General features: G+C 38.4%; 1 protein-coding gene across 4 annotated transcripts in view; it reads right to left on the bottom strand.

The window, feature by feature from the left end:
* LOC126349960 (uncharacterized) overlaps window positions 1-25,112 on the bottom strand; it is a 104,076-nt gene that overhangs the window by 5,864 nt on the left and 73,100 nt on the right. For all 4 annotated transcript variants that reach the window (XM_050002475.1, XM_050002476.1, XM_050002473.1 and 1 more), the window contains exons 7-10: window positions 19,736-24,087; window positions 16,225-16,348; window positions 15,913-16,065; window positions 3,862-4,017 (exon numbers count right to left, since the gene is read on the bottom strand). In XM_050002475.1, the coding sequence (XP_049858432.1) occupies window positions 3,862-4,017; window positions 15,913-16,065; window positions 16,225-16,348; window positions 19,736-24,087 (4,785 nt within the window). The remainder of the gene's footprint in view (window positions 1-3,861; window positions 4,018-15,912; window positions 16,066-16,224; window positions 16,349-19,735; window positions 24,088-25,112) is intronic.

Genomic DNA, 25,112 nt, shown 5'->3' with positions numbered 1-25,112 from the left:
AGAGGTATCTCTTTAATCAGCTTTGTGGGTAAAATCTTCTCAGGCACTGTTGAAAGGAAAGTGCGAGTATTAATTGAGGACCAATTGGATGAAAATCAGTGTGGGTTTAGGCCTCTTAGAGGTTGTCAGGACCAGATCGTTAGCTTACGGCAAATAATGGAGAAGTGTTATGAGTGGAACAGGGAATTGTATCTATGCTTTATAGATCTAGAAAAGGCATATGAGCGGGTTCCTAGGAGGAAGTTATTGTCTGTTCTACGAGATTATGGAATAGGAGGCACACTTTTGCAAGCAATTAAAGGTCTTTGCATGGATAGTCAGGCAGCAGTTAGAGTTGACAGTAAATTGAGTTCATGGTTCAGAGTAGTTTCAGGGGTAAGACAAGGCTGCAACCTGTCTCCACTGTTGTTCATATTATTTATGGATCATATGTTGAAAACAATAGACTGGCTGGGCGAGATTAAGATATGTGAACACAAAATAAGCAGTCTTGCATATGCAGATGACTTAGTTGTGATGGCAGATTCGACTGAAAGTTTGCAAAGTAATATTTCAGAGATAGATCAGAAATGTAAGAACTATGGTATGAAGATTAGCATCTCCAAAACGATAGTAATGTCAGTGGGAAAGAAATATAAACGGATTGAGTGCCAAATAGGAGGAACAAAGTTAGAACAGGTGGACGGTTTTAAATACTTAGGATGCATATTCTCACAGACTCTCTTCTGCAAGAAGGAAGTCAGTACCAAGACTAAGTTATCTGTGCACCGTTCAATCTTTCGACCAAATTTGTTGTATGGGAGCGAAAGCTGGGTAGATTAAGGTTACCTTATCAACAAGTTTGAGGTTATGGATATGAAAGTAGCTAGGATGATTGCAGGTACTAGTAGATGGGAAGAATGGCAGGAGGGTGTCCACAATGAGGAAATCAAAGAAAAACTGGGAATGAACTCTATAGATGTAGCAGTCAGGGCGAACAGGCTTAGATGGTGGGGTCATGTTACACGCGTGGGAGAAGCAAGGTTACCCAAGAGACTCATGGGTTCAGCAGTAGAGGGTAGGAGGAGTCGGGGCAGACCAAGGAAAAGGTACCTGGATTCGGTTAAGAATGATTTTGAAGTAATAGGTTTAACATCAGAAGAGGCACCAATGTTAGCACTGATAGGGGACCATGGAGGAATTTTATAAGGGGGGCTATGCTCCAGACTGAACGCTGAAAGGCATAATCAGTCTTAAATGGTGATGATGATGATGTATGGGAACAGGATATATGTCCTAATCTTCTTCTCCCCCCTCTCTCTGTCCATCAACACCCTTCCCTCTCTTTGTCCATATACTCCTCCTCCCCACTCTGTCCATCTCCTCTTTCTCTATTCCCCCCTCCCCTGCCCATCCCCTCTCTCTCTCTCTCTCTCTCTCTCTCTCTATCTCTCTCTCTCTCTCTCTGACCTTGAGCATTGTTTGCTGTTACTGCAAACAAGACCTCAATTGGGAACTAAAGTCTCTTAAAATGGGTGAGTAAATCAATTGGGACTATTGGAATATGGGGTATAAGAGATCTCTCCTGCTGCTGGATCTGCGAGTATAGTAGTTTCAATGATAGTATTTTGCATATTGTTATTTGGCAAAGGGTAGGATTACAAAGTATTGGACAGTTAAGATTCTGTGGTAATATTCTAATAATACTCCATAAATACAACTTCCCTGTTTTCTGTTAAAACCAACTGTAATGAAGAAAACAAAACAGCACATATTTGTGTATACACTTTTTGTTTAAAATTATGTATAAGGAGAAAGAATATTTATTTAAGTGTCTTGTTATTGTAGCTAAAATGACAGAGGAAGACAATGAAACCACAACTGTCACAAAGCATGCTGTCCGTATTGAGCAATGTGTCACTGTTCTGTTCAACAGATGGCACTACAATAGGCATATAAAAGCATGTGCATATTAGCATGCAACATTGTGTCAAAATTTCAAAGCAATCAGTGAAGAACTTCAAGCAATCAGTGAAGAACTTCAAGCAATCAGTGAAGAACATTCAGAGACATAAGATCTGAACAAATGAACATTACATTTTTATTTATATAGATTATGATCATCATTCTTTTTCAAAGAAACACAATCTGCTATAGTGATACAGGATTTGATGGAAGATTGGGAGCAGGAGGGCTGGTGAGAATGTGACTAACCCAGTACGTGGTGATTTCTGGTTTGCCAATTTATGTCCGTTGTGCTTACATTACTGCTCAACAGTTGGAGCTTTCATACAATACTTAACAGGATCGCAAAACTCCGAACCTTGATTTTTCAAAGATGCTCATAAAGAGTATCATACTACAACATCATCTGTTACATTTGAGCATGTACTACAACTGTGAAAAAGATGAGCAAAGCTATCCTTATTAAATGGTTTCCATACAGTAGTAGACGCGCATACTGAACACTTATAACCTGTGTTATAAACTTTATAGCTTCCTGTGTGATCTGTATATAGGTTATTTATATCCAATACTGACAAGTGCAGAGTCAGCTGAATTGGTCCGCATCAGCAGTTTAACTGCACAGGCTGTTGAGCTATAGGAACAAACAATGGTTATATGCGAGAGTATGTAGGCTGGAGGAGGAGGAGGAGGAGGAGGAGGGGAATTTGGCAGTATGCTATGTAATTTATTAAATTATGAATAATAAACAATAAATAATTATTTTTATTCATAGAAAGGAATAATCTCCTCCCCCAAATGAAATTGAATAATTGCCTAGATAGAAATTTATCCTAATAATGCCCATCTCTTCCTACTCTATTCATATGCTGTCATGCATATCCTGCATATTCTTTTATTCTTTTACTTTTTACTTGTTGTATCAGGATTAGCAATTTCCACTAAATCCCTCTCTCTCTCTCTCTCTCTCTCTCTCTCTCTCTCTCTCTCTCTCTCTCTCTCTCTCTCTCTTCACAACAAATGATTACACAGTGTCAGTGTTTTGTTATGGTTTGTCATCTATGAACCTTTTTTAAAGGGAGTATCTCCTCCAAGTCTCCCATGTTTGAACCTGTTAGTGGCATATTCCCCAATAGGAATGGGATGATTTGAACTGCGAAAGTCATTTCTGGCTTCACAATTTTTTATGGGTAACCTATTCAGCTGATTTCTTCAAGAAGAGTCCCAATACCTGAGCAAGTCTTGCACAAGTGGAATATTGCTGAAGTTTTTTGCTAGCAAGTCTTTTGCCTCACTATACACTCACCACCTCACTTTCAGATTCAGGTTTGTTTTCAATGTGCTTTCTTCTCTTACCCAGAAACTAAACTATGGATGGGCATTTGGACATGCCCAAGGCTTTTGCTATTTTAACAGTTTGTGGCACTGAGTAGCTCTGATGAAAGGGTATCACATCAATAGCAAACATGAATCCTAATTATGTAGTTGGCTCAGTTTCCTGAGATGCTATCTGAAATTATTCAAAGGGCGTTTATTGTCTTCAAATTTGATTACAAGCTAAATTAAAACAGTGATAGTAGCTAAAAAATCTCACTCTTAAAACAGCTGAATAATTATAGAACAATCAAAAGACGTAATTACAGAACCAAATATGCTACTACACATTCTTTTTCTTTATTCTTAAACTGAGATTAAGATTCTACTTACAGAAAGCTTAACTGGGAAGAGTAAACACAGAAAATCTGATTTGTTTCACAACTGTCTTTTTCTGTTTGGTGGTTTGGGTAAATAGGTCACTGAAATTAACATTGGTAAAAGAGAGTTCCAGTTCTTACAATTATCAATGAACTTCTCTACATTCATATGGTCTATGATTGCAAAATAACAGTGCATATACGATGAAACAAGCACAACTACCTTTCATTTCCTGTGGTGGTGGTTTCACACTTGGTGTGACTGCCACATTAAAACCGGTGAGAAGCTTTGCTTTGCCACACTGCAGCAATGATTTCTTTAAACTGAATTTGAACTTTGTTTCATTTTCTTTATCGTTAAGAAGAAATTCCCATGGATCTGAAATGAAACATTTGCTATAGTGGAACAGCAGGAAGTCTGTATATCGTATTATAATGATGCCAGAAATTACCATTACATTCTGGTCACTTTATACAAATTACAGTACAGCTTCATTGAGATAAGTCATATATTAACAAGAATAAGACGCTGCTAACTATTGTGTTTCTCTATGCCACTGCTGATGATAACAGGTAAACATGCTCAAAAATCACTTTATATTATCTACAAAAATGATTAATTTTTGAAAATATTTTGTAATTGGGTAGACAAAAAATCAGCTCACATAACAGTAGCAGAAGAACACACATATAAAGGTATTAAAGTAAGTGTGAAAATCTTTTAGTTGTGCCTCTCTGCGACTCAGCATCTCCCCTATATGGTGATTGGCAACTTTCCCTCTCACAATATTGTTACATTCCATCCTGAATTTTCCATTGTTTGATTTGGTATTAAAGTTTGCAAGTTTTTGGAGCCAGTGACTGCTCCTTCTGGCAGAAGGATTGAAGGGGAAGAAAGAGTGGTGAAGGAAAAGGATTCATGAAGCAGGAAAAGGGATAGAGTCAACCACAACCCTGGGTGTGGGTAGACTTAACAGGCAGATGAGAAGGAAAGTCTTTCCTTCTCCCTTCTTCCTTCCTCTTCAAAGCTTCTGTCAGAAGAAGGAGCCATTGGCTCTGAATGCCTGAAAACTTCAATAACTTTATAAGTGTGTTCTTCTGCTGCCACTTAGTGAGAAGATTTTTTTTCTACTAAATTATCTCACTGATAAGCAATTTTTATACAGCTACAAAAATTTCTTATCATCTGTTGGGTTACTGTAACCAGTCACATTTTTTATATTACAGTTTCAACTGATATTTATAAAAGTCATGGTCTAGCCTAGCATAAAATATTTTGCTAAAAATGACTGAAAACAAACTTTTGAACAATTTTGTCTTACTTTAAATTAATAAAAGGGAATACTGACTGGAAAAATGACCAGGGATACAAAAGAAGTGCTGAAAACATAAACAAGAACTCTGTTCCATTACTTGATATACCTTACCAATGCTTCACTGTATTACTTTGTGATCATATGGGCATCAGTGATGCCTAGTCTCCGAAACATCCACAGCATATTAGCACAGTCACCAAAACTTATGATGATGTACTAGATGACACCTGTGCGTAATCCACAATATAATAGAAATTGTAAACATCTAAAGCGATTGGATAAAAAACATGAACATTTGGAGTTGGGGGAGATATCAGCAAGATGAACAATCTGAGTGCCCATGTGTTATTCAGTGTGTTATTGTGTGACATTATGACAGCAAAATTTGCACAAAGTGCAGTTGACTTGTTGCCCATAATGGCTGATAAGGCTTGGTTCCATTAAACCTAGTCTCAGAGCAATGAAGAATAAAAGTACTGTTTTTCCTCATGAGTATACACCACTAAAGGTACACAATACTGCATTAAACCATCACCTCACGAAGGGAGGGGAAAAAACCTCTAAGTCTGACCGTTACTCAATATCCAGTCATCGTAATAAAGTGTGAACTAATACAACACAAAGTACATGTTTGTGTGTATAACTGTATATAAAATGTAAGTTACTAAATCAAACAATGGGAAATCCAGGACGGAATGTCAAGCTAACCTGCAGCCACTGTGCTGCATGGGAACCAACATGCTATCTATCCGCATCAATGGCCACTGACAAACTGCAGCCAAGAAACAACTGGACTGCACTGTTGTTGAGCACACCACCCAACAAAAAATTCTTTATTTCAATAACTGCTTGCCAGCCTATGCCATATGAATCCTTCCCACCAACACCAGCTTTTCTGAACTCCACAGTTGGGAATTCTCCAAGCAACATATCCCACATTCCCGTAACCCCCCCTGGCCTCAACCTTCATTAGACATTGTCCGCAACTGTCTAGTCCCTTCTCTTTTCCAATTCCAGCACTACACAGCCTTCTAGTCTACCAACACACTCAGTCTTTTTACTTTTCTCCTTTTCCACTACCCTGCTCCCATCTCTCTCCCAACCTCTGTCTAACCACCTGACTGCACCTACCTGCCCTACCATCTTTCCACTTTGTCCCTGCATGCTCCCCAGCAGCACTTTACCATCCCTCACCCCTACCCCGCTATCCCACCACAGCCTCCTCTTTATCCCCACGTGTTTACCTTTCCCATAATGTGCTGCTGCTACTGCTCATTGTCTTGGTGTGTGTGTGTGTGTGTGTGTGTTTTTTTTTTGTCTATTTCTGACAAAGGCTTTGTTGGCTGAAAGCTTATTGGGTGACAATCTTCTTCTTGTGCATATGGTCAATGACTGCTACAATTAACATTAGCACAAGTTCTGCTCAAACATTGAGCCTGGAGGGCATACACTCCTAAGTGATAAGAGCATATCACCTGACCACATGTCACAGGAAAACAACAGTCTCGTGTCCAGAGAAAATGAACAATTTTCTTCTCAAACCATGGACCACTGTGTACGCCAAGGACGTAAGAAAAAACTGGCGAAAGAAAAAGTGTCCAATTAATCCCTGTAAGCATTTGTCAGGGGCTCATGTTAAGCTTGTTCCACACAATCCGTGGCTCACAGAAGTGGAATCCAGAAAAAACATCTGTTGAGAGCCATTAATCAGCTCACACTGCCATTGTTTTTTGCTAACTTGTGCCTGTGTGTGGCAGACTGTTGCCAGAATTTTGCTTCTGGTAAGTGTGCTCACAGGCGGATACCTGACACAGCTAGCTTGTACTTGCTGTGACCAGCTCTGGCCCTTTCATGCATTTCCAAGGTATGGCTGCCATAACACTACTAAAGCTTGAAATTTTACATCACATCAAGCAAATATGCATAAGTTACACACTTGACTGGCTTGTGAAGACATCTGCCACTGGGCATAAACTTGGTTCAATTTCAATTTTAATTTACCTTACTGAAGTAGCTCTCAGAAAAAAGAGGAAACACATATCTATATGATTTGAGCATTTTTGAACATGAACACGAACGAACACACACACACACACACACACACACACACACACACACACACACACACACACACACAGCGAGAGAGACAGACGGGGGGGGGGGGGGGGGGGGTGTCCTACACTTGTTCTGGCTCACCACATACTGCCTACAAGGCAAGGCATGATCTAAGATCGTGGGGCATGAGATCGGATTGTCACCAGCCCCTCCAGTCAATATTGACAGTAGCTAAATTCAGATGGTCCAGCTGCTTCCTTATTCAAGCACCTCCTCATTAGGTCTCATGAAGCTGAGTCGACCCCATTAAGACCTTCCTACTTCTTAAAAGTTCTGAGGATGTACCAGGAATGAAACCCATGTCCTTCTGCTCTGAAGGCAGAGGTGCTAACCATTCAGCTACAGAGGTGATCAAGTAGAGCTTTCAACACTGCAATTTCCCTACAAAGTTAATTTAACCATACTTCTGTCAGAGCTGTATCTGTTGCAACAATCTCAGCTTCAGTCATTGATAAGAACACATAGGCTTATGACTAGCTGGCCAGCAAAGTGCTACTTCACTGCATATTAAGAGAAATCCACTTACGGAACAGCAAGTGGCTGGTTCATAAATGTAGTAAAACACACATTCACACACAGCATGTGTGTAGGTGTTGCGGGAGAGGGGGGGGGGGGGGGGGGCACAGGCACTCTATTTCGTTCTATTTTGGAAGAAGGCCTTCTGACTCAAAGCTCTGTCAAGGGCACTTAATTGTGAATTGGAGAGTAATATGTAGATGTAAAGGTGTAGCAGTCTCTTTGTTATTACTGACTGTGACTCAATGTCTTCCGCATATGGTGAGTAGCAATCTATCCTTTTCAAAATATTGATGTTATTCCATCCTTGGCTTTCCACTGTGTACTTACAATGATGATTTTACAACAATATTTTGATTTTTTGACAATTTCACATCATTCCACATTTACCTTCGCTTATTTTAATTTAGGATCCTTTCTTTCTTACTTACTTTGGGCTTTAGCATTCACCCACAGGAATTTAAATACTACATTGCAAGAAAAAAATTAGTACACACTTTTAGAGGTTTCCAATTCACTCAAGATTTATTATTGCAACAGTGTATATGGAGCACATGAGTGACTGCCTTTACTGATCAGTAGCACAAGCCGTTCTGGGTACCAGGTATCGGCCCATGCTGAAACACACACATCCATATGCGGTGTAGCCTCCACGAGCAGCAATACCGGCACTGACTGGCATCCAATTGATCACACAAATGGCAAATACCATCCTGGAATATGTTATGCCACACCTGCTCAACTTGTTAACACAAGTCACTTCTCGTCCTATCACATCCAACATGTGCTCAATTGGAGACAAACCTGGAGATCGTGCTGGCCAGGGAAGCTGCTGCACGTCTTGCAGACCACACTGAGTATCACTGGCAGTATGTGGGTGGGCGTTATTCTGTCGGAACAACACATCACCTTCCTTTTGCAAAAATGGCAAAAGAAAAAGTCTAACAACAGTCTGTATGTATAGAGTGCTGGTTAGCGTCCCCTCCAGAAACACAAAAGGCTAAAGAGAGTTGTAGCTTATCGCACCTCAGACCATAAGACCTGGGGTGGGATCAGTGTCTCTTAGACGAGTGCACTCTATATGAGACAGTGCTCACCAGATATTCGCTGTATATGCAGACGACCACCACTTATGTCCAGGCATAATCTACTTATCACTGAAGACCATGGTGCGCCATTCCGTCTTCCAAGTGATTCTTTGATGGTACCAGTCAAGCCATGCACATCGATACTGTGGTGCGAGTTGAGGACAGGCTATATGTGTGCTTAAACACAGCCCCAGTGCTAATAACTGGTTCGCAACAATTCATGTTGACATGTCCAGGCTCACAAGCCCGCTTATCTGAGTTGTGGTAACTGTATGATCTGCCACTGCTCCCTTAAAATACAACAATCCTGACGGGTGACTGTGCTGCGTGGATGTCCAGAGACTTGTCTACAAGTGTGATAATGTTCACATGACCACTGCTACCAGCATTGTTACACAACTGATGCAACACATCCAACACACGATAGTGCTCTGAAAGCACCACCCCACCACTCAAAAATGGTTCAAATGGCTCTGAGCACTAAGGGACTTAACTTCTAAGGTCATCAGTAACTTAGAACTACTTAAATATAACTAACCTAAGGACATCACACACGCCCATGCCCAAGGCAGGATTAGAACCTGCGACCGCAGCGGTCGAGCGGTTTGCCTAGAACCCCACCACTCAAAAGGCCACAATTTGACCACTTTTAATCTCACTCAACAGGCTGTTGGAAGCGAGAGTGCATCTCCGTGGCATGGTGCCTGCTTTCTTCACACATCTGCACTGCACTGAGCCTTCTGGCTGTGAGCATTCCTTGTGAAAAAGTAGACACAGAGAGTGCTCTGGTAGCTATGCCAATACACCATCTCTTGGTGAATAACACTGAATCCATTACCAGTACACCTACTATCCCTCAGATCTCAGATGGTGTATGCCATTATCAAATAAAAATCGACATCATCTTTCCATGTGTACTAATTTTTTTTTTTTTTATTGCAGTGTGGTTAGTATGATCATTCTTCCAGCAATTTTAATTTCTTTTTCAAAATTAACATATTTTTTGAAAATTACATGAATTATGTTATTCTCCAGCCACAGTGGCAGGAGACAGTGGTAACGTGGGTGTGAGTTGTGCCTATGTGAAGAAGTGTGTGTGTGTGTGTGTGTGTGTGTGTGTGTGTGTGTGTGTGTGTGTGTGTGTGTGTGTATGTGGATGTGGATGGATTTTCTATTTTGAAAGAAGTCCTTTTAACCGGAAGTTTAAACATGTAGCAGTCTTTTTGTTATGCCTGACTGGACCTCAAAATCAATGTCAAGTATATTTTAATGTGGGAATATTGCAGTAAAAATACTTGCACTGTGGAACTTTACTTATCCTGCAAGTCTTAACAAAGACGTAAATGATATGTTGACTGTCAAAAAGTTTCAAAGAGTGATCACAATTGCAACAGCAAGGTTGTTCAGTCAGCATGTGAGTCAGCCTCAGTTCAATGGTAGTACAGGATCAGTTCAGTTTGTGTATTAGAAAGTTATTATCAATAAATGAAGAATGTTAAAAAACTGAATTGTCACAGCAAAATTATCATAATCACAAAAGAATATTTTTTTCACCTCATGACTTCTGCAGAGAACAGCCAAGATTATTAAATATTTCCAACAGTCATTGTTACACCCAATTCAGTTAAGCAACCAATTATTCACGTATCATTTTCCTGTTCCATTTTTTTATAATTTTGAGAACAGTAATATAACTGTTGTTGTTGTCTTCAGTCCAAAGACTGGTTAGATGCAGCACTCCATGCTACTTTATCCTATGCAAGCATCTTCATTCTGAATAATTACTGCATATTAACCAACCCCTTCTTCTGATCAGGTTGCACCACAAATTTCCTTTCTCACCAATTCTATTCAAGGCCTCCTTGTAAGATATGTGATCCTCCCACCTAATCTTCAGCGTTCTTCTGTGCCACCACATTTCAAAAGCTTCTATTCTCTACTTGTCCAAAATGTTTATCATCCATGTTTCACTTCCATACATGGCTACACTCCATGCAAATACTTTCAGAAAAAGACTTCTCAAGACTTAAATCTATATTCGATATTAACAAATTTCTATTCTCCAGAAAAGCTTTCCTTGCCATTTGTCAGTCTACATTTTATATCCACTCTTCTTTGGCCATCATCAGTTATTATACTGCCCAAAGAGAAAAATTCATCTACTACTTTAAGTGCCTCGCTTCTTAATGTAATCCCCACAGCATCATCTGATTTAATTTATCCTTGTTTTGCTTTTGTTGGTGTTCATCATGCATCATCCTTTCAAGACACTGTCCATTCCATTCAACTGCCTTCCACATTCTTTGCTGTCTCTGATGGAATTACAAAGTCATTGGCAAACCTCAAAATTTTTATTTCTTCTTCCTCAACTTCAACTCCTGCTTCAATTTTTTCTTCTGTTTCCTTTACTGCTTGCTCAATGTACAGATTGAAAACATTGGTGATAGGCCACCATCCTGCCTCACTCCCTTCTCAACCACTGCCCCCTTCCATGCCCAAGCAACTCTAGTTACGGTACAAGTTGTAAATAGCCGTTCATACCCTGTATTTTATCCCTGCTACCTTCAAAATTTTAAAGACAGTGTTCCAGTCAACACTGCCAAAAGCTTTATCTAAGTCTGCAAATGCTATAAAAGTAGGTTTGCCTTTCCTTAACCTACCTTCTAAGGTAAGTTGTAGGGTCGGTATTGACTCATGTGTTCCTACATTCCTCTGAAATCCAAACTGGTCTTCCCTGAGGTCGGTTTCTACCAGTTTTTCCATTCTTCTATGTAGAATTCATGTTAGTATTTTGCAAACATGGCTTATTAAATTAAAATTTTGGTAATATTCACAGCATCAGCACCTGTATTATTTTGAAGTGGACTTACTACAGTCTTCTTGATGTCTGAGGGTATTTCGCCTGTCTCTTACATCTTGCATACCAAATGGAATACCTTTGTTATTGCTGTCTCTCCCAAGGCTGTCAGTAGGTTCTGATGGAATGTCATCTACTCCAGGAGCCTTGTTTCGACTTAGGTCTTTCAGTGCTCTGTCAAATTCTTCTTGCAGTATCGATCCCCGACCTCATCTTCATCAACATTCTCTTACATACCTGCAATATTGCCTTCACATTCACCTCCCTTGTATAGCCCCTCTGTATACTCCTTCCACCTCTCAGTTTTCCCTTCTTTGCTTAGGACTAGTTTTCCATCTAAACTCTGGATATTCATACATCTACTTCTCTTTTCTCCAAAGGCCTCTTTAATTTTCCTGTAAGCAGTATCCACCTTTTCCTTAGTGAAATATGCTTCCAAATCCTTACATCTGTCCCTAGCAATGCCTGCTTAGCCATTTTGCATTTCCTACCAATCTCATTTTTTAGACATTCGTATTCCTTTTCGTTTGCTTCATATGCTGCAGTTTTATATGTTCTCCTTTCACCAGTTAAATTCAATAACTGCTATTTTAACCAAGTATTTCTATTAGGTTTTTGTCTTTTAACTTATTTGATCCTGCACTGCCTACCCAATTTCATCTCTCAAAGCTACCCATTCATCTACTGCTGTATTCCTTTCCCCTGTTCTAGTTAATCTTTGCTTAACGTTCCCTCTGAAACTCTCAACAACCTCGGGTTCTTTCCCCCTATCCAGTTTCCATCTCATTTATTTCCTACCTTTTTGCAATTTCTTCAGTTTTGATCTATAGTTCATAAACAGTAAACTGTGGTCAATGTCCACATCTATCACTGAAAATGTCTTACAACTTAAAATTGGGTTATGAAATCTCTGTCTTATGATTACACAATCAATCTGAAACTTTTTGGTGTCTCCAAGTCTCTTCCGTGTATGCAGCCAGCTCCCTCTTTCCTTCTTTTCCCCAGTTCATATTCACATGAAATTTTTACTTCCTTCCTTTTCCTATTATCGAATTCCAGTCCCCTATAATGATTACATTTTTATCTCCTTTAACCACCTGAATAATTTCTTTAATCTCACTGTACATTTCTTCAACCTCTTCATCATCTGTAGAGCGATTTGGTATCTAAACTTGTACTACTGTGATGGGTGTTGGCTTTGTGTTTGCCTTGGCTACAATAATGCATTCACTGTGCTGTCCCAGTAGCTTACCCACATTCACATTTTTTATTCATTATTAAACATACTGCTGCATTATCCCTATTTGATTTTGTATTTATCACCCTCTATTTACCTTAGCAGAAGTCCTCATCCTCCTGCAGCTGAGCTTCACTAATGCTCACCATATCTAACTTCAACCTATCCATTTCCTTTTTTAATGACAGCATTATGAAAAGGATAGATTGCTACTCACCATATAGTGGAGATGTTGAGTCACAGACAGGCACAACACAAAGACAGTTAAACAAGTAAGCTTTTGGTCATAAGGCTTTCTTCTGAATCAGACAACATTCACACGCACATTCCAGCAAACACAACTCATGTGCATGGCCCCCCCCCCCCCCCCCCAAACACACACACACACACACACACACACACACACACACACACACACACGACCACTGCCTCTGGCTGCCAAGGCCAAAACGTGTAAATGTGCATGTATATGTTGTCTAATTCAGAAGAAGGTCTTTTGTCCAAAAGTTTACTTGTTTAGCAGTCCTTTTGTTAGGCCTGTCAATGACTCAACATCTGCACTATATCATGAGTAGCAGTTTCTCCTTTTCATAATACTGTTATTATTCCATTCTGGATTTTCCATTGTTTGATTTTGCTCAATGGCTTTTCCTCCACTCTGTAACCCAGTGCTGTTTTTCTTTGTTACTATTTTCAAACGCATTACTAAACTCAGTGTCCATCCTTTTCTTTCTCTTCTTTCCTGTGTTATACATTTCCTTTTTAAAATATTTAATATTATGTTGTGGATATTCCAAATAATTAATTCTTGAACTAAAATTTTTACTTGATATTCATCTAGACTCTGAGCACCTGTGTTACATCGTAGAGCTTTGCTGGTGGTACCACAATGTTTTATCTGATGGTCAGCGGCAATGAGAAGATGGAATCCACATAGTTAAGAGCCTCATTGCACTTAAAAAATCATTGAAATCAAAAGCTTTGTAATTGTAATTAACACAATCAAAATGTTTAATCTCACTTAATAGTTGGTTGGCAGTGGAAGTGATCCATTCACACTGATATTTGTGTTGTACATAATCTAATACATAAATTAACTCATCTCTCTGCGATTTAACAACAATTACATTTCCTGAATGCAAATTTTATTCACAGAAACCTATCAACATAAGAGCACCTCATAACTGAATGATAGTCCTTTTTGAGTTTATAATTATGAAGTTTTACTCTGCAAGTGAAAATATGTAACACTGAAACAGTATGCTGTTCTCTAATTATGATGTTGAGATAAACCAACAAATTTATGATAAAAAATACTTTACCATTAAAAGAAAGGTAATAATAATACTACTACAAAATAAGGATAAATTCAGGTATGTGTTGTTTCACTGAGTTTCCTAAGACATCAAATGCAGAAGAATTAATAAAACTAAATTAGAAATGTTAACATCAAAACTTTAAAAAAATTGAAATTTCATGTGAAAGTTTTCAATGCATACGTCTTTCATATACCTCAGCATACGACAATACCTCTGAATTGTTTTGAGCAAATTTTAGTCATCAATCACCTTCAAAGAAGCAATGATTTCCATTAACTTTGATGAATTCTGTTAACTTTGACCAAAATCAGTTGCAGTTGAAAAAAAACCGCCACATAGCAGTATACTTCGATTAATCAATGACAGCAATAGATTTTGCATGAACATTTATCTGTGTATAAAAACTTTTGCTGACAGATTCCACACAATTGAACTGAAGCTTTAACAACAGTTCATGCCATCTGGTGTACGAAAATTCTCATACAATTAAGCCAACGAATGCAGAATCCTTTGGGTGTATTCGTATGACCTGGAAACTGAGTAACAATCAACTGTTTGAATGTTCAAAGATGAACTGAAACCAAAAATTGAATTGTTCATGAAAATGATTACTTATTTGTTTGGATAGACTGCATATATCGGAAGAGTAGCTTAAGAGGTTTGAACAAAAGTTAATGCTGAATGGCACACAACAATTTGTTTGACACAAATCATAAGTGAAATCAAGTAAAACAACAGAAAATGTTGCGTCATGACAATGCCAGCTTTCATACAGCACTTCAAACAATTGTGACAAATGGATTTTCCATTGTTGAACTTAAAACAATTGATCATTTAATGGAAAAGGGCAACATAAAATTCATGCTTCATTGCAAGTAATCAGCCAATTTATCACCTAGTGACTTCTTTTTCCATTATATCACAGAAGTAATGCATGGATGTAGATTATTATCACATTATCAATATGCTGAATGCCACCAAATCCACGTTTTTATGTACTGAACATGTTTCCAGAATTGGTTAGATGCATGCAAAAGTGTAAAAACTTTAATAACAAATATTTTGAGGAACGATCATGTGTACTAAACATTTTGAGAAACGATGATGTGTACTAAACAAATATTTCTGTGCCATATGGATTCTTCCCATCAAAACCAACTTTTCTGAAATGTGCAGATGGGAACTCTCACTGAACAAATGCTCCATTCCTGTATCTTCCCTGGCCTCAACCTCCATTAGTCTCTGTTCTTCGCCTGCCTCTCCCTTCCCTGTTCCCATTTCCGCCTCACATACACTATCTATCCTCCACTTACCTGCAGTCATTTCCCTCTTTTTCAACTCCCCCCCCCCCCCCCCCCCCACTTCAACCAGCAAAACTCTCCCAACACTGCACCTAACAGCCCAACATCCTATACCTGCCATGCCCCTGTGTTATTCCACAAGCACCACTACAGCATCTTTCCCACCACTATCCTGCTACCTCTCCCTCTCCCCAGTACCCACCCCAACTGAGATCACTACTTGCCCCAGTGGGGACACAGAGCACTGCATACCAACAGTCTAATTTTAAATGCGCCTTCAGTCGCAACAAATTTTGTATTTGTCTATGGAGAAGAAGTACATGTATGTGACTTTTGCTATTAACATTAGGATTGTTAAAATGATCTTAATCTAGTAAACACTTCATTCTCCTACAAAAATAATAAGAATCATCTGGTTACTGAAGTGCAAATATTTGGCACGGAAGAGAGAGAAAGAGGAAGAAGACAAATATAACAATGAGCTTCGATGTTTAAGATGTGTAAAAGTTTAAATCAGTTACAAACCTAAAAATCTGCCACTTTTCTGTGATTTGAGCAGCCAGTCTGGTGACACAATTGGTTTCCCTTGCCCCATAACACACAAAAATTTGTAAGTTCGGCGTACTTTATCAGTGACAAGGACATTACAATCTTCAGGTTTCTCCATTATCTTCCCACCTGAAACAGAAATAGCCAAATTTTTCCTCTTTCTTCATTACAGAAAAGTGAATGTTCACAGATACATTAGAGCTCACAATAACATAAAAATAACAACTTATCTTTAAATTAAAAGTAGTAAACAGGTCACCTTCATTCCACCCCTTACATTTCTCTTACCTAGATTCTGGACTGTAGTCTGGAGCCTAGGATCATTCAGGCCCGTAAACAGAACTTGATGAGTTGTTTTTGTAGGGCGTGCTGACAGACGATGAGATGCTCTAGGTGACTTCTCATTGTTTTCCTTGAAATTAAGATTTTAAAATGTATGCAAGTGACTGAGAACTCAAAAATAAAGTAAATTGGATAGGTAAAAAAATCTATTCACCAAGCAGCGGCAGGATAAAACACATATAACATTTAAAGAAATATGTAAGCTTTTGGAGCCAGGAGCTCCTTCCTCTGACAGAAGGGTTGAAGGGAAAGGAAGAGGGATGAAGGAAAAGGGCTGCCGAGGTTTAGGAAATGGGGTGAGTTGCAGAAAAGTCATCCACAGCCCTGGATCACATGAGACTTACCGGACAAGAGTTTAATGATGGTGGAAGATAGGGCAATAAGCAAAACAGGCTTTACTGATAAAACATCATGCAAGAGTTAATAAGAGCGGAAAGCTAAGTGTGTTATACGCAGCAGACATATGATGGGGGGAGGGGGGAGAGAAATAGAAGATATAGAAAACTACACGGGAGAAAATAAAGGAATAGTTACTGAAATGAAATGTTGAGACCGAAGAAATTAATGTTAGAACATGTTGTAATGCCAGTTCCCAACTGCATAGTTCTGAGAAACTGGTGGCAGGGAGGAAGAATCCAGATGGCATATGGTGGTGAAACAGGCACTGAGATGAAATCTTTCAAGTTGGCTTGTGTTGTGTGGGGGTTTATTATACTTCACCTCATGTTCCAAACACTTAAATACGTTGCCACCAGAACACCCCTTTTATATAAAATGAATGTTGCTTACTGAATATTCGGTTGCTGTAAAGTATTATTAATCTGGGTCAAGCTACTCTGTGGGCTGAATCTGTGTGCCTTCTTCTTCTAACTGGGCTCAGACTTCGCTGCAGATAACGCTGCTGAAAATTAACTTCTCTTTCTCCTTCTCTCCATCATATAAATAAGAAGTGAGATGCAATTCACCTTCTTAAATTATCTTCAAAATTACAACTCAATACCTGACAAATGATGACAGCTACCAACTTGTACATTGTCTCTCTGTACTATGTACATAACAGATCTGATATTCAACTTGATAATTAACAATTTCAATACATTTATTATCTTTGACATTTCATGTTGTTAGATTTTGTGGAGCTCTTTCTTAAATACTGCATACTCCAAGGAACACATATCTCCACTTCAGCAGGTACCTACTTCTATACAGTCACTGGATTGTAAGCTCTGGTATCAGCACCTACGATTTAAAACACCTCCCCAACAGTGGGGTGCTCACCATTAATCGACTACTCTGTCACGAACATCTTTTCTCTGACATATATATTTAAGGATGTGATATATTTCATTCAAGGAATGGGATGTATCACTACACAGATCATGACTGTCATATTTTAGAGCAATCTCTGCAACAAGACATTGTGTATTGAAAGTATACACACTTTGTCTGCATCCACTCATCCTAAGTTAGTCGTGAGGCACCTCACATGTTTACCACTTATAATGCACTTAGCCTTCTGCTCATACGAACTCATGCTTGGTGTTTTGTCAGTAATGTCTGTCTTGCTTATTAACCTATCTTCCATATTTAAGCTCTCAGGTTTTCAAATCTCGTCCAGTGCAGTCTCTAACATCCAGTCCTTTATTCTCATCCTATCCGGGAGGTCTTCCCTGAGCCCGTGTGACTTTTCTGTAACTTCCCTTATTTCCTAAACCTTGCCATTCCTTTCCATTCATCCCCCTTCCTTCCCCTTCAGCCCTCCTGCCAGAAGAAGTAAAAATAGATTATTTTCAAAAATAAAGTATTCATCTCATGAATCAACATAATGTGCCATAACATTATAGTGTTACAACTTTGCCTCAAAATCAGAAATTGAATTGGATGATATACGAGTAAACAATATGTATCATTACTGACACCTTGCACCAAAAATAGTCTCTCAACAATTACACCCTTTTTTCAAAATTTTTTCCAAGGAGGTGCAAAATGTAACAAAAACCAAAAGCCAGCAGACCTAATTAAGACCAACAGAAAACATAGCATATAGCTAATAATAAATAAAATAAGTCATCATCATTATCTACATTCATGGATTTAGATCGAGGAACCCGTTCCGGTTTCAAGCTCCATCATATCCTGGACCGACTTCTGTCGAGTATCCATTTGGATATATATTGCAAAACTTTTTTTTGCATTCTGTTTATATATTCCTTACATTTCTGCATAAAACAAATAACTTACAAAATTACTGGCAACATTCCATGTAGATGAACTGAAAAATTTCAAGATAAGGCTGGCAACAGATATGTGTCATATTATTTGCTCACATATAGCATACAAAATTAAGATTCATTATCATTATGTTGTTATTGTAACTATGATTACTAAAACGGAAAGGGCATTTGCACTGAATAAAAGAATCTACGTGGTCAGTAAACTGGAAGAGTAGGAGCTACCAACATTTGTTTCTGACAAACATGTACAGGAATGCTGACTCGAGGTTAGTTTAATAAGTGCTCCACTTCTATAAATAAATGAACAATGTTAAAAACCTACTAAAGATACAATAAATGTTGCACAGTAGGAATAATGTAAAATAAGTAACCGCAACATGCATGCATAAAATAAAACCAGAAGTATGTCTCCTGCCATCATTTTTCAAGGCTGCATACATGTCTAGATCAGTGCAGTATTTCTTATTCGAATCTGTGTGAATCAATACCAAATTTGTGACGTACTCCATGAACAAAGAACCATGTGGGGAGGCTTGCATGCCTCAATAAGACAAGACATCTGTACTGCTGGTGCAACTACATAGGAGGGGTATCTGTGGTCTGGCCAGTGTAACAAATGCTTTCTAAAGAAAGGCAATGGTCTTTTCAGTTTTCAGCATGACTGACTGATCTGATCTTTTTAGCCAACATAGCCTTGCTTTGTTGATACTGAAGCATGGATGAAGCAAGGGGAAAATGCAGCTGCTACATTTTCTGAGGACATGCAGCGCTACAACATTGTTTAATGATGGCATTCTCCAGCATAAAATATTGTTTCAGATCTCTGGGCAGGGACTACTCAGTGGGGCGCAGTCACGGAAGAAGCTTTATCTCACAATGGTCCTATTTTCTGCCTGCTGTTCCCTTACCTCTGACCTACTCTGTCTCTTCTAACTCCATTTCCTCCCTCCCATCCCATCCCACTGTTACGCAAAACAAAAGAAGCTCTGTTTCCAAAATCTAGAAATTCTCGCTCTTCTTATTTGTGTCTGTCTGTTGTCATCTGGTAAACAGAAATCACTTTATCTATACCTCATGGCAGTTTCATTTTGGTCATTTTTCTTCTGCATATTTAAATTTTCCAGTTGATTAACTTACTTTTCTTACCCATGCTAGCGAAGAACTCAAATATGCTTATTTCAGTGTTTCAACATTAAAAGAGTTAAGTGAAATAATGAACTTACCACAGAATTATCAGAGGGGTCTTTATGCTGTGCAGATTTCACCTGTTCACTCGATGACAAAGGTAGTGACATCTTTGTCTTCTTAACAGGGCTGTCACATTTAGCTGTTTTTCCATGTTCAGCAACAAATTTCTCCTGCCCAGCACTGGAATTTGAAAGTTCATTTTCATTGACAGCATGGGTTTTCTCACTAACAGTTCTTCGCTTCCTGGTTGTTGCTGGGACATTTTTGTACTCCCGTGATTTTGGTGAATCGGTTTTTGTAACGTCTGGAACACTTTTCAATTGTTCTGTGCCTGTCTTTCTACCTCGAGGCATCTTGACACTTTTAACAGCATGTTCTTCACTTCTACAACAATTTTCTTCCAACGTGTCTTTATTCAATGACTCACTGTCCTCTACACTAGACTGAGTCACTTTTCGTTTCTTCTTTGGTGGTTGAGCCTCTTTTACTTCATGTGTATCCAAGGGAATATTATGGTTGTCAATGGGGCTAACAGAGCTTAGACTTGTACGTTTCGAATTATGACTTCTACGTGAGCTTATTTCGTCCTGTTTCCTTTTGGAAGTTCTCCTCTCCGCTCTTGAATTTTCTTCAACATTCTCTGGAACCACGCCAGTACTCCCCTTTTGGCCAATCTCCGGAAACGGTACCCTATTTTTCTGAGATTCTTTTTGATGATCAAATAGTCTAACACATGATTCATCATCTTCATTACTATTTATTTTCCCTGTAACACGTTTGCTTGTTACCTGCTTGTGGTTTCTGGATTTGACACTGTCTTCCGATGTATCTGCTCTACTATCAAGTTTTGATTTTCTAGTTTTAGGTCCAATGTTTTCAACTTCTAGAGAATTTTCATCTGAGCTGTTTCGTTTATCACTATTTGGATTTCCCAATTGCGTTGCATGTGATTTTTTAACATTTTGCATTAGATCTTCTCTTTGAAACCTATTTTCCTCCGATATATTACTAACAGATGTAATTCTGCTTCTTCTTGTGCGTCCTGATGCCTGTTTGCTTTTTTCCAATGGCTCCTTAAACTTAGAAGCACTTCTGGATCCTGATTGTTGGAAATCAACTGACACTGAACTGTCATTTTTATCACAATTTGTTGTTTTTTCTTGATTTGACTCTTCAGAATTCTTTTCTGGCTGGTTGTCGTTTGGAACAGATGGCTTGCTATCTTCTATACCAATATTTTTAAGAGAACGCTTCTTACTACTACCTTTAATTTCAAAGTCAGATACAGTGTTACATTCCTCAGTTATGACAGCTTTTTTAAGCTGAGAATGTCTTTTTCCTGGAGCTTTTCCTGTACTGTTTTCAGGTACTGAATCAAGGAATTTATTCTGAGAGGTTCTTCGGTGAGATGTTTCATTAGCAGCACTTTCTACTATCTTTTTATGTCCTGGGGATGTATTGTCAGTTGTTTCTGTGAGCTTCCACGTTTTCTTCTTTTCTCTAGCTGATCTTCTTTTTCCTGAGTTTTTGCTATCAGGTAAATTATTAACATTTTGTGGACTCACTTCTGCAGACAAAGAAGCTATATCAGTAGACTGAATAGCATCTAAGTTATGGCTCTCTTTTATATGTTCATCTTTCCATTGTCTCTTAACTTTGCTTTTCCCACTAGAATTTGCTTCCAAGTCACGTACCAAATTATTGGAAGCAGATACTGCAGGTTCAGACAGTAATATAATATTTTCTGATACTCGTGACTCCTGAATTGTATCAAGTTTTCTTTCACCAGCTGTTTTACTTTTTCTTTTTCTTGGAATTACAGGACTAGAAAAATTGTTTCCCATATTACCACTACTATCATGAGAAGTGATTTTCACAGTTGCTTTACTTTCTAATTCCTTTAACGCAGCTAAAACTTCTTGTGATTGGGGCAGATGTAGCTCCACTTCCAGTGAACCTTCATCTTCTTCTCTATATTCAGTAGTGCTACCTACAATATTTTTCAAACAAATGCCTGCAGTACCTGATTCATCACCTTGCTTGGCAGTATTTCTTGTATGTTTTTCTGACTCACAATCTGGGACTTCCTTGTGGACTAAGTCTTTTGAAAATATTTTAATAACCTCCTCATCTTCCCCAGATAAAGAATTATCTTGACCATCCATTCCTCCCTTTGTAGACAGCTGTAAATGAGCTGCCTTTTTGTCACACTCACTCAGTGAGTTCAGTTTCCTCCCAGATTCTGTTTTCTGTGGAAAATCCTGTGTGTCAGCTGAGAATATATCCTTTTCATATTTATTATAAACAGCTGGCTGCTGATCAGCCAGAACAGAATCATTTTTTTCAGTCAAACTTGCATCCAGTTTCTGAGTGGGGCAAGAAAATATATCACCAGTATCATGGGCCTCTCTAATATGTGCAATATCATTCACATCTGAAGAACCCTCTATTACATTTTCAAAAACTAGCACACTTGGACTACTAGCATTTCCAGGTTTGTTTTCACAAGTTTTCTTACTTGCTCCCGTTGGCAATCTTCTTACATCGGTTTCCTGTACAGGACATTTTTGTTTATCTGTCATTTTGTCTTTTGTACTTGATCCACAAAACTTCTGTGTTGGTTGAGAAAATAGTTCTTGTAAGTCTGTTTCCTTCTGCAGACTTATTTTGGTCCTGTTACACACTGCGCTTCTATCGTCCTGGAAACATTGTTCTTCATTCCATTCCCCTAATCTCTGGGTGGGTTGAGAGTAAATGTCACTACAGACATCTAGTCCAGTAGCTACTTTCACTACACTGCTCTGCAACGATTCCTTCATTGATTCTGGTGGTGCTTTGCTTTTATCTTCAGCAACTAATTTTGGATGTTCCTCACATTCTCCTTTCTCACTGTGAGCTTTAGTTTTGTCTGTCTTATTAGCTTCGCACAAATCACAGAAATTCTCTATTTTCTGAGTTGGAGCATTAAATAATTCATCATCATTCACGTCTGACTGTATTCTGTTCTTTTCATTTTTCTGGTTCTTTGACATATCTTCTGCACTTGTGCCTTCCTCAACAACTGACTTTCTTCCACCGTGACCTCTGACAAGCACATCTCTTTCAGGTGTTTCAGCAATTTCGATTTCAGTAGCCATTCTCCTGCTTTCCTGTGTTCCTGGACAAATTACATCTTCTAGAGTAGTGTCACTGAGCTCTGTTTCCATTTCATTTATCTGTTCACTTTGTTTGCATACAGTTAGTTCCACTTGTTTACGCAAAGTGCACAATTTTGGAGGCTGACACACTGTTTCACTTTGGGGGATATTTAGAAGACTGTCATGGTCTTTTTTGCTGTCAATACTCACAAATTTTTGAGTTGGAGCACCACATAGTTCTTCCAGATAATTTTCATCTGTCTTATCTGAAGATAGCTTCCCTTTATTAGCACAATATTTCTGAGTTGGTGCACAGAAAAGATCTTCAGGATCAGTTTCATCACCAGAAGCAACTTCTTTATTTGAAAAGTCTGACTCTTGCTTCTTTTTATTTTCTTGTAGCGCTACAGTTGACACAGCATTTTCTGTGAAACTTTTTGAAAAGTTACTTTGGACAAAATTTTCTTCCACTCTCTGTTTATTAGTTGAGGTGTCTTGCATTAAACAAACATTAGTATTCTCTGCTTTCTTATCTTCTACAACTGATTTATCTAAACCTTTCAATTTGTCTGTGCCATGTGGAACTGTCTGTCTCCTAATTACTGTGTCACCCATGTTTTTTGTTCCCAAACTATTTTTTGACACTGGAAATTGTTGCGTCTGTGCACAAAAAATATCTTCTGGGTCAGTTTCATCTCCTGAAGATAAATCAAGTGTGAATGACTTTTCAGCACATGGTGCATCATCTTGTACAGCTGTATGTACCAGAGTAGATCCTGATTGCTGGCAATCAGATTTTTTTTTCTCCTCTTGCTGGTTGCAGGTGAGCTCACTGCCCTCAGCCTCTCCTTTCCCTGCATCTTTAATTTCACCTGATCCAGAAACAGACATCTGGAACATATCCTCATCACCCTCCAGTAATGAACGATCATAAGACTGATCGTTGAGAACAGTACTGCTCTCACTTTCATTAGTAGTTAATTTATTTGTGTCATTTGAAAGCAATGGAGAAACACTTGTTTTCAGAACAGAAGTAGTGAGAGAAGTCACAATTTTTCCCGACTCATTTAAGGTATCACGTTCAAATTCTTCACACTGTGTCGGTGCATCATAAATATTATCAGCAAAAATATTGTTTGTTACAGTGGGTTTTAGTTTCCCATCTTCATAATGGCACTCCATCTGGGTATCCAAATCGTTTACAGTGTCTTCCAGGTCTTCAGTAGGTGTGCTTTTACTGTCATCCACCACTGTTAAGAGAGAAAAAAAATATATTGCTCATTGCTAAATATATTGCTCATAATCAAATATGATGAAACAAAGATTTTTTTATACAACTAGTTCTAAAAGTCTGTCTAATTTTTACACTGAACAACTTACATAAGAAACCACATGTATTATTGTGGTTCAAATACTATAATTGCAATCATCGAGCATAAATTAACAATAGAACAACTTACAGCTCATGTGGTAGTATGTTTAGCTTGAAGTTTTCTAAACATAACAAGTATTCCATGAGACAGTTGAAACATCTATTAGCAAAACAAAACATTACAACTTGGACAAAGCCACGGATACTTTTTAAAAATGTATTTAAAGCCTTCCATGAAAATATCAAAAGCATCATTAATAAAAATGATGAACTCATTTCCTTACAGGAAAATGAAGGGATAGACAGAATTTTAGCAGACTAATTTTGCATATCAGAACATTACATGGAAATATCTAAAATTGAACAGATTCATCTTGATGGATATAAGTTACTATCATAATAGTGTAAAGCCAATAGGAAGAAATGGAGCAGCTGAGCAGGATGATCACGAACTCTCAGACAAAAGTTTAGAGGTTGTTCTGGAATATTTTCAGAGTATTGTGACAGAAGGAACTTCTTGTTTCCTATGGTTTATTACAAAGTAGCAGCATTTCATTTGATTTCTTATACCCTATATCATAGTTATTGTACTGAACTTTAAATATCACACAACAGTGCAAATGTCAATGGTATGCATACTGTGTCTTGTTTGGAAATAAACTTGTTCCTCTAACTCGTGGCACTTCCTGTCGACAATATTAACGCCTACTTCACTCTTTGCTCTACAGTTTCCATTCAGAAATGCCCCATTCTGTCTTGGGTTTGTTTTTCTGGCAGTGCAACTGGTACATTAACAAGAAAACTATATTTTTGCCCTGTATGGCACCGCTGGACACCAAAATATTAAGACAATATACCTGAACAACATGCAAAATTTTGTTGGTGGAATTTGGGATCACCATG

The sequence above is a fragment of the Schistocerca gregaria genome, chromosome 1 (genome assembly GCF_023897955.1).
Source record: "Schistocerca gregaria isolate iqSchGreg1 chromosome 1, iqSchGreg1.2, whole genome shotgun sequence".
Classification (NCBI taxonomy): Eukaryota; Metazoa; Arthropoda; class Insecta; order Orthoptera; family Acrididae; genus Schistocerca; species Schistocerca gregaria.
This window is presented reverse-complemented; position numbering and strand designations above follow the sequence as displayed.